The sequence below is a fragment of the Carassius carassius genome, chromosome 46 (genome assembly GCF_963082965.1).
Source record: "Carassius carassius chromosome 46, fCarCar2.1, whole genome shotgun sequence".
In the NCBI taxonomy this organism is placed as follows: Eukaryota; Metazoa; Chordata; class Actinopteri; order Cypriniformes; family Cyprinidae; genus Carassius; species Carassius carassius.
In genome coordinates this window covers 17,739,956-17,750,860 of record NC_081800.1, presented here as the reverse complement: position 1 = coordinate 17,750,860, position 10,905 = coordinate 17,739,956, and the positions used below count along the sequence as shown (strand labels likewise).

Sequence of the window (10,905 nt, the reverse complement as noted above, 5' to 3'; positions counted from 1 at the left end):
ATTTAAAAGAACAGCAGTTTAAAGAATTCAAGATTTATTAAAAAAAAGAATAATCACTTTTGATCAGTTTGTATGAATAATAAATTCTCTCTCTCTCACACACACACACACACACACACACACACACACACACACACACACAAACATAAAAAAACTGTATTAGATGTGTACTGTTATATAGACTGGTAGATATGTTATTAGTATTAATGAAAATTACAAAAAGTAGTTTCTTTATATAATTTCCTAATGAACCTTTGTTTTGCAGTACCAATTGTTAATCTTCAAATGACCATTGAGATTACTCAAATTAATTAAAGGAACAACGGCAGGTTTAAATTCAGATGAGCTTAAAAAGATGGGTTCTAAAACCCACTATATACCTGTCTGCCTGTGATTTGTTCTCATAAGCAATTGAGACAAATTAGTCCCAAAGACACTAAACATCTTAGTGCCAACAATGTTTACCTTTAATTTAAATCACTGACCTCAAACCAATTAGTGATCATTTGAATTGCATTAGTCTAAATGCAAAAGAAGTTCACTTCAGACAGCTTGTTTTTTCTAATTAACTAAAATCAATTAACGCAACTGGTTGGGGAGGGGATGCAAACAAGTTCAGCTTGCAACAGAGTGTAAGAACACTGCCATCTATCGGCAAACAGGAGAGAGGCAAGTTCAACTGGACTCGAAGCTTATGTTCCCTAAATTTACAATTACACGGTTTAAAAAAAACAAGACTCTTGACGAATATGAAATTAAGACATACAAGTAGTTTCTGTTTAAAATTTACTTTATTCGACAGTGAGAACATTCCAAGTTAATTCAAATATTATTGCATTTCCGATTCATAATTTATTCTGAAAAGGCCAAGAACAAAAGTCTGGCCGGACACAACATTTCTACTACAGCACAGTCCAGCAGAGATGCCTGAGGATACACTGGATATTGCATACACACTGCTAATGTGCTGCATTGAGAGGTTTTATTGCAGACCAGTCGGCACACAAGATATCTTTTTCATATCACTTAATGGTTTGAATACCACAGGACAGGAGGTGGACCTCTTGGAGAGTCATATGGGAACTTAAAGAAGATAAAGGCACTTCTAATAATAATACCCAAATGAGTGCAAACACGAGCGAAGGACTGGAGCCATTAAGCAAATGAAGGTGACGGAATGAATAGGAAAAAAACAAAACAAAATGCATATAAAGAAATTATTACATAGAAAATAAGAAAAACAAATGAGCTGTGGTCTTTATCTTCAACCGCTCATGACCATGCGGACGAGCTCTGTAGAAAAAAAAGAAAAATAAAACAAAGTTAAGTTTCCAATTTGTTCCAAAAAGGGGATCGACCCCAACTACAGCAAACAGTGTCAATAAATAAAACTGGGAAAAAATTCCTTTAAAACTATCATGATTAAAAAACTAATATACGTAATTTAACAAATATTTACAAAATATATATGTTTAATAATAATAGCATCCAAATGCCCTTCACATAACCTCATCGAGCCTTGAAAAACTGCCTTTAGCCTGCGACTTTTGCTGTAGTTGGAAGCCATTCCCCAGTTGTTCTCGTTCATAAGTGGTGAGAAACAGGGTGAGAGCAAGATCATGGCTAGCTCCTACTAAACCACAGCTTAAAGACTTAACCAGGTCTGGGATTCAAGAAAATGTTAAAGAAGCTCCTTCTGGTTTTCCTCTACAGGACTAGAGTGGAAACGGTTTTATAGCACAGCTACAGTAATGAGAGATCGTAGAGTTGAGCTATGGATCAGCCTCCATCAGGAAAAGGGAGAGAAAGATCAGCAAAAACAGCCAAACCACTGCAATTTGTTTGGTTAGTTAATAATAAAAGCAACCACACTTCTTGGTGAGCACAGGAAGGGAGCGAGCTGATATCAAAAGACAAATCTAAGAGGACGCAGTACACCCCTGTTATGCTACACCCCTTGACATGCGCTCAAGTCTGAAGCAGTGCAGTCGCCCTTTCGCCTCTGAGAGCCGTCACAGGGACAGCCACATGCAGAGAGCATGCTGCAGCCAGGGGCCAGAGGAAGGGCTGCTGCAGAGATAGGAAAGAGTCCAACCATATGTCAAAACCTTCAAACTACATCCAACCCGGCTTTCTAGCTCTAGATGTTGCATGATACACAGCTACTCTCTGAATGTATATATTATAGTAAACATAGCAAAATAATAAGGCTATGCAATCACACGCATCTGAGAGCTTTAAAGAAAAAGCCTGGATGGATTGTTGCTTCACGTGTTCTAAATGTTGAGGGCAGGAGGTAGACGTACACCCGAGACATCTCTCAGCCAGACATGATGTGACGAACAAAGGCTGTGGAAGATCAGTTACAGTTACGGCATGCTTCAAGATCGGATTCTCGCTAAAGGAACTTACATATGCTTAGAATATTTCCTTTTCCATTGTGGTGCATAAACATAATACATTCATACAATCATGTAATTCCCAGCACAATTATCTATTCTGTATTCAAATGTACTGTTACTTAAAGGGATAGTTCACTTTCAAATTAAATTTTGATATGTTTTAGCTTACCTCAAGAACATCCAAGATGTAGGTTTCTTTGTTTCCTCAGTATTTCCCATTTTGATATTTTTAGGTCCAACCGTTCTTGTCTGTGACTCACATAATGGATGTCTATGGTCACCACCTCAAAGAGCATGCAAAGAGGAGTCAAAATTAAACAATTCCCCATCATAAGCACACATTGATGACCTAATACAAGAAACGAGCGGTTTGTGTAAGAAAACAAACAGTATTATATATTTTTTACCTTTTGTACACAACCACGTCCAACTGATCTGAGTTCGCGAGTGCTTCCTGATATGACGTGCACGCGCGCTCTGGCTTTAGTCTGCGCAAGCGCGGAAAGCCCCGGATGTGATGTCTCGCGCATGCACATCACTCATTGTTTACCACACGCTACGCTTTCAATCTGCACTGTCTGAAATATAATGCAGTAATTGTAATAAATTAATGTTTATAATGCACCCTATAATCGTTGCGTTTATAATAAAAATACAACATTACTCACTCTATTGACAGCGTGCCATTGGGTCCCTCTGGCATTGGACGTCGCCTCCAGTTTATACGTGGCAAACTAAACACAACGTGCAAAACGCTGCGGCTCAACAGCGGAGAAAACTCAGGATCTTCAGTCAGGCAGGAGTGTGATGTGATACTGTTAATGTCCTCTCGTCATCTTGTAGTTGTTCCATTCGTGACAACATATGCTCTCTACTTCTGTTGGCATCTCACAACACTTGCTACTAAAACACCACCAATTTTGAAGAGATCTCTGTCTCTGAGGCTTTAAGACGTGCTGCTGCAGCGGATCGCTCCTGAGTACTTGGTCTGTGTATTCGGTTTCAAATAAATATGGTTGTGGAAAAAATTCAACGTCGTCTATGGATATATTGAAATCGTCTTCCATTGCAATTTCCTGTACGTCTAAATATGTTTAGATCTTCACAGTGAAAGGTAATACTTCCGAAATCTGTGTAAACCATAGGCAGTAAGTGTAAACAATGAGTGATGTACACGCGCGAGAGATCGCTTCCGGCGCTTTCCGCGCTTGCGCAGACTAAAGCCAGAGCGCGCGTGCACGTCACATCGGGAAGCACTCGCGAACTCAGATCAGTTGGACGTGGTTGTGTACAAGAGGTAAAAACGATATAAATACTGTTTGATTTCTTACACAATCCGCTCGTTTCGTTTCTTAGGTCATCAATGTGTACTTACGATGGGGAATTGTTTAATTTTGACTCCTCTTTGCATGCTCTTTGAGGTGGTGACCATAGACATCCATTATGTGAGTCACAGACAAGAACGGTTGGACCTAAAAATATCAAAATGGGAAATACTGAGGAAACAGAGAAACCTACATCTTGGATGTCCTTGAGGTAAGTTAAAACATACCAAAATTTAATTTGAAAATGAACTATCCCTTTAAGTTGTACAGACAAACTACAAGGCTCGTAGAACAGCGAGTGCTCTCATCATGAACATATATGAATAATCAAATTCGATTGTTTAACCTTCATAATTGATGCAGCCATTAGCATCTTCGTGTCCGGCTAGAAGCGTTTCTACCTCCTCTTCGGTCATCTTCTCTCCTATAAAGAAAATAAATAAACTCATCTATAAAGGTTTCACAAATAGAGCACTACATACCAACACACCATAATGTTCAGTTCAACCATGTCTAGAGAGAGATATCTCTCTCTCTCTCTCTCTCTCCTCGGGAGACCAGGTCGGCTTACCCAGTGTGGTGAGAACATGGCGGAGCTCAGCACCCATGACTGTGCCGTTGCCCTCCTTGTCAAATACTCTGAGCCCCTCCACAAAGTCCTCAAACGTGCCCTGGTCTTTGTTCTTGGCGATGGCCTGGAGCATGGGCAAGAACTGTTCAAAGTCCAGCAATTTATGGTTCATTTCTAAAGAAACAAAGAAATCTTTAATCAGACAAAAAAGCATTTATTTCCATATTATCCAGTAAGAGAAAACTACTCCTGTAATTATTATAGTTAATCAAAGTATTACTTTTTGCACAAATAAAGGGCTCAACAATAATGATGGGCTAGAAAGAGTTGGTTTGAGATAACAGCCTAATGATGTTGTCACTTCATGTTTTTATGCATTTAAACAAACTTAAAGGGTTAGTTCGCCCAATTTGCAGAATTATGTCATTAATAACTCACCCTCATGTTGTTCCAAACCCGTAAGACCTCAGTTTATTTTTGGAACACAGTTTAAGATATTTTAGATTTAGTCCGAGAGCTCTTAGTCCCTCCATTGAAGCTGTGTGTACGGTATACTGTCCATGTTCAGAAAGGTAAGAAAAACATCATCAAAGTAGTCCATGTGACATCAGAGGGTCAGTTAGAATTTTTTGAAGCATCGAAAATACATTTTGGCCGAAAACTTACAAAAACTACGACTTTATTCAGCATTGTCTTCTCTTCCGTGTCTGTTCGGTGATATCCGGTTCGCGAATGAATCATTCGATGTAACCGGATCTTTTTGAACCAGTTCAACAAATCGAACTGAATCGTTTTAAACGGTTCGCATCTCTAATACGCATTAATCCACAAATGACTTAAGATGTTAACTTTTTTAATGTGGCTGAATTGGTCAAACAAACCAATTTCCCGGAGTAATTCATGTACTCAAACAGTACACTGACTGAACTGCTGTGAAGAGAGAGATGAACACGGAGCCGAGCCAGATAATGAATGAAACATTGAGTCGTTCACGAGTCAAGAACCGGTTGCATCGGTTTTCGGATCACCAGTAGTTCTTTCTGACAGTTCGATTCAATAAACCGGTTGAAGAAAACGGTTCATCGGTTCTTTTGCGCTTGACATAATGGCGTCGTTGGCGATGATTGCAAGCCTTCGGTTTACCTGGGCTCATTACATTAGCACAGAATCAGTTCAGAATCAATCACCAAAAGAATCAGTTTGATTCAGACGCTCTGTGTGTTGGTTTGCTTCACGCTGAATCACACATGCGCAGTATCATCAGCTCATCGGTTCTCGAATCGAGAACGAGTCAATCGTTCGTTCGTTATCTGGCTCGGCGTCCATCTTCAGTTCTCTCTTCACAGCAGTTCAGTCAGTGTACTGTTTGAGTACTGTTGAGCTTTGTTTTGAACCTTTCTTACAACAGACACGGAAGAGAAGACAACGCTGAATAAAGTCGTAGTTTTTGCTAGTTTAGAACCAAAATGTATTTTCGATGCTTCAAAAAATTCTAACTGACCCTCTGATGTCACATGGACTACTTTGATGATGTTTTTCTTACCTTTCTGGACATGGACAGTATACCGTACACACAGCTTCAATGGAGGGACTGAGAGCTCTCGGACTAAATCTAAAATATCTTAAACTGTGTTCCGAAGATGAACGGAGGTCTCACGGGTTTGGAACGACATGAGGGTGAGTTATTAATGACATCATTTTGCAATTGGGCGAACTAACCCTTTAACACCCTTTTCGATAGCCTTTCACTTCACACAACCTTAACTGATAGACTGGAGTCACATGGATTATTGTGATGCTTTTAATCAGCTCTTTGAACTCTCATTCTGATGGCACCCATTCACTGCAGAGGATTCATTGGTAATGAATGAATATAATAATTTTTTTATACATTAATATATGCCACTAAAAATAAAGTTTTTGTTGTGAGGTCAGAAAAATATTGGCAGGGCAAGCACAAATTTGAACAACCAGCTGAGCAGATAATTCATACGGTTGAGAACTGAAATATCTTATTCTATAAAATACAGAAAAAGACAAGATAAGACATGATATTAAGGCAATGATTATACAGGTCAGCTATTATCCAGGTCTTGTCCTACCTTCTGCCTTTGGGTTGCCCAAGACTTTGAGAACCTCTGCATTAACAGGATTCTGGCCCAGCGCGCGCATCACATCCCCACACTGGCTATAGGTGATCTTCCCATCTCCCGTCCGGTCAAACAGAAGGAAGGCTTCTTTAAATTCTGCAGAGATCCATTAAAAAAATTATTGAAACAAAATGCTGGGAAACAAAAAGACAACAGGAAAAGAGAAGAACAAAATACATGCATGAAAAAAAAAGAAAAAAACTGAAATGAACAGGGATGACAAATAAGGATGGCTGATTTTAGTCAGCATGAAAAACAGGACAAGATATATAATGCCTTTCATTGTAGAGATGTAATGACAGGCCATTCCTTTAAAGGGGGTGACTTAATATAAAGAGCTCAATGGATCAGCACAAAGAGAAATACTGCACCAGCCATCAATATTAATGGCACTCTAGGCTATTTTCTGCTGTCTTTATTCAGGTTAGAGGTGGCAAGCTAAATGACCACACCAATCTTATCCATTCACATTAAGTCATTATATACCTCAGTACTCAGACCTTTCGATCAAGTTAAAAAGCTAGTGAAATATTCAAAATCCCCAAAAAGCTAATTAAGCAGAACTTTAGGCAACTTACTGGCACCAAACTACACCATTATTATTTAGTACACACCATCTACAAATACTTGATTTCTGAATGGTCTTTTATGGTATTTTGAGTGCATATATATATATATTAATTGACCAAAAATAGGAGAGTACTGAAAAACTGAATTTATTAAATTTTCCTGAATTTAGTTGATTATTTTAAATGCACATCATAATTAAATCATGTTTAAATACACAATTTTAACTGCATTTTCAAAATTATTCTATAGTGAATATTCACATACCCACACAATTTCCTAAAAGCACCCCATTAAAAAAATTATATAACAAATACAGTACAATTAAATTTTAATGTATTAATCTTTAAACATAAGCCTAAAGCCTATGCTTCAATTATTGAGTGTTTAAACTGTTACAGTACTTGTGGTTATAAATAAACTATTCCTTTGACTCCAAGCCAGAGTTCAGCAAAATAACTGAATGTTATCCATTAGGACAGGCCCTTCAAAAAAAAAAAAAAAAAAAAACTCCCATCTCTCCAATGTTTTTCCTGCTCACTGGAATGTGGCTGTTCCCATGCATGCCTTAAATTGAGCTTTTAACCATATATGGTATGAGAGAAAAAACGGGAGAGTGAGGAGTTTTATGTCAATGTCCTTTGCTTAAACGAGAGCAAATATGAACTTAAATGGCCATTCACCAAAAAAAAAGCTAATGCGACTGATAGTATCACAGATTATAACTCAAATAGTCAAGTTTCAGAGTTGATAATTAGAGGTTTAACACAGCAAGACTTCGCACTCTTTTGTTAGCAGTTTCAACACTTCCTGACTCAGACACACCCTCTACAGATATGACTCTCCGTGCTAGAGAAGAAACACATTAGCTGATAGATCTACACTTCAAAAATGCATTTCTGCTCTTCAAAAAAAATATTATGATTCTTGCCGTTCATTTATAATAATTACAGAATGCAGTTCAAATGAAGGAGGCAGGTGAGGTGCTATCAGATGCACAAACACCAGCTTGTTGTCCTTAACACCATGCAAACTAAATGACATCAGAACAGAAAAGTTTTCAGTGGACTCACCGTGTATTTGATCCAAGTTAAACTCAATCTGGAGGTGACATACAACAGTGGCAGAGGAAAACAATACAAAGGTAAGGATAGAAAGCAGGAGGAATGTAGGGGCAGAGGAACAGATGAGCAGAATAACATGGATGGGAGGATGAAAAGCAGGTTGTCTAGCAAGAAATGCAGGGAAATAGTACATAAAGAGTAACATGCATCTGGACTAGACACAAACTCACCAAGAATCTGGTCCTCGCTGAAGTCAGACTGTTTTGAGACAGAGCGACATTCAGTGAATATGAAATGATGTACAACGGCAGAGCTGTGAATCAGATGGGATTTCTAACAACAGCAACACCTCTATGGGTCGATAAAATCCGCCAGAGAAAGTATTCCAGGCCACACGAAAAAGTTAGATAAGTTTTCTATCCTGGGCTAAAACTAACGTTAACCAGCTAACGTTAATACTGTGCGCTAACTTACAGTCCTTCTACCGAGTGACAGATAAGCTAAAACACAATATTTTAATTAATGTAAGTTAGCTATCATACACTAGGATTTCTGTAAAATAATTTCATTGAACAATTTACACAGGTTTGGTCACTTTCTAGCGTACTAATAGGCGTATAACTCGGTTAGCTAGCATGAAATAGGCTAACGACAGATTATTAGCACTAATCGTGTATATAGTTACCAAACCATAAACTTAGTAATGTTTATATAGAAAAACATTCTACTGAAACCTATTTTTAAATTAAATGTGTACAAGATACCTACCATATCTGCAGTGGTTTGTTTTCCGGTTGTGTGTGTAGCGGCGTGAGTATGTGGTGATGATGACTCGAGCTAGCGCTGCTGAGTTATTATGAAGGGGTGCGATATCCGATTCGTGAATGAATCATTCCTTGGAGTCGGATCTTTTCAAAGAATTAGCTAAACCGGCTCACTACCATGACTGAAACACTGCCCCTAAGAAGTGACGTTAGGCCTGAACCATAGCTGCAACAAATTAACCAAGACCCATGAAATTACAACATTAATTTATAAAATAATTATATTAATAATAAAGTATTCATAATATTTAATAATAAAAAAACTGGAACATTTCACTAGAAATTGGACGTCAGGAACCGCGTGATACGTCATGACGTAAAGAATAGCTGAATCACTTTTATATATATATATAAAAAAAGATAATTTAAAAAGACTTGTTCGAAGGAACCGATTCTGGAGAATGAGTTTGAATTCCCTTTACTACCATGAAGGGTGGAGTCGTGGAGAAGTCTCATGTTACACAAAGAGTGATGATATAAGTGCACAGACACACTCCCAGCGCAGATCACTATACCATAATGATTGACTGCACACAATTGGCAAAGCGTGTATATGTTCAATGCTGATGATTTGTAGACTTGTGAAGCCTTGCGATTAAGCTTTTGTTTGCAAGGTTCCATTGTGTACTTCAATGCTGACTTCCTAGGCAGATGGAGGTGTAGGCTTTATGTAGGCTATATCTTTGAATCGTATAGATAACGAATAAAATGTATAAAGAAAATTAATAAAAGATATATATATATATATATATATATATATATATATATATAGGCTACATGAACCCATTGTTCATTGGGCATGAACCCATTGCTCTATTGGTTTCAGTCTAGATTTGAGAATAAGGAAGGAATCCTATATAACAAGGAAGAATATAAATTATTTAGCACATTTAAGTAAAATTCAAGGTGACACCAATGCAGCTCTGGGACTCTATACTGGACCCGCACTGGTGCCCCATTTCTCAATCCTGATATAGCTCTAGTATTCTCTTAAGATTTGAGGGATGGGTTGACACAGTTTTCTGTGTGCTATGCTGAGGTAATCAGAAGCTGGATAGAATATTACACCGATGTTTTATTCATAGCTAACTACTACCAAATTCAGATCTGATACTTGTGTTGCTGTGTGTTGCCATACAGAAAATATTAATCTATAATAAGTCCACATCAAATTCACACATCAAAAGGGTTTTTGGTCCATTTTGATCCACATTCTATCTCTGCTACATTTCCCTTTGCTATTTTAGTGATGCAGAAGAACTGTTGCCATAGTAATGAAGAATAAGCTGGAGAAATGTCAAATTTTAAACGCTCTGTTGCAGGACCATCACTTACCTCTAACATGCTGGGGTCAAAGGGGGAATCAGAGGGGCGCAGCATCCGCGGTTTCAACTCAGGAGCTGGTTTTGGGGGTGAAGGTGTTGTGGCAGGGCAAGGAAAAGGTGGTCCATGCCTTGGTAACGTTCCCCCTGATGGAGACTTTTTAATTGACGGTTCTCGTTTTGGTGCCATCTTTAGACCTTGAAAGGTGTCCTTCCTCCCGGTCCACTGTTTTGCAAAAAAAAAAAAAATCAAGGAAATAGCTCAGTCAGATGAATTGCATGTGTGTCCCCTGATAGTAGAAAGAGAGAAAAGAACAAACAGGAGAAGCAAGCAGGTTGCAGGAATAATCTAGGATGAATTCATGCATTGGATGTGCATGCAGTAAGAGTGGAAGAGCATGTGCGTAGGAGTGCAGTCTCACTGAGTCTGTTTCACTCTCTTCGCTTGTATTTATATGTAGGTGAGAATCGTGTTCATATGTGGGTGTTAGGGTGTTTATGTCACTGACAGACAGCAGTATCAGTATAAAAGAAACTAATTTTACATTTGCATCAAAACCTCTGTGTGTGTGTGTGTTTGCAGAAGAGCTTGATCTCCTACGGTTATTTATTGGTATTTCTATTTTTATTCAGTTCTTTAAATGTCTGGGACTTATTTCCCTCACACTTGCATTCTTCCA

The 10,905-nt window shown here is 38.3% G+C and overlaps 1 protein-coding gene across 5 annotated transcripts; it reads right to left on the bottom strand.

Annotated features, from left to right (window-relative positions):
* Nucleotides 1–794: 794 nt before the first annotated feature.
* Nucleotides 795–10,430, bottom strand: zgc:153867 (uncharacterized protein LOC337226 homolog). Of its 5 annotated transcripts, none has more exons than XM_059541539.1 (6): nucleotides 10,239–10,430; nucleotides 8,089–8,116; nucleotides 6,401–6,544; nucleotides 4,299–4,472; nucleotides 4,074–4,151; nucleotides 795–1,293 (listed from the first exon to the last, which is right to left on the bottom strand). In XM_059541539.1, exons 1-6 carry the CDS (start codon nucleotides 10,413–10,415, stop codon nucleotides 1,265–1,267), a joined length of 630 nt encoding a protein of 209 aa, XP_059397522.1. In that variant the 5' UTR covers nucleotides 10,416–10,430; the 3' UTR covers nucleotides 795–1,264. The 5 variants fall into 5 exon arrangements, 4 of the variants coding, with proteins under 4 accessions (XP_059397522.1, XP_059397524.1, XP_059397523.1 ...); XM_059541541.1 differs by lacking the exons at nucleotides 8,089–8,116; nucleotides 10,239–10,430 and adding exons at nucleotides 8,310–8,337; nucleotides 8,848–8,977 and having other exon boundaries at nucleotides 806–1,293; XR_009428577.1 differs by lacking the exon at nucleotides 795–1,293 and adding an exon at nucleotides 2,310–2,514 and having other exon boundaries at nucleotides 3,978–4,151.
* Nucleotides 10,431–10,905: the final 475 nt, after the last annotated feature.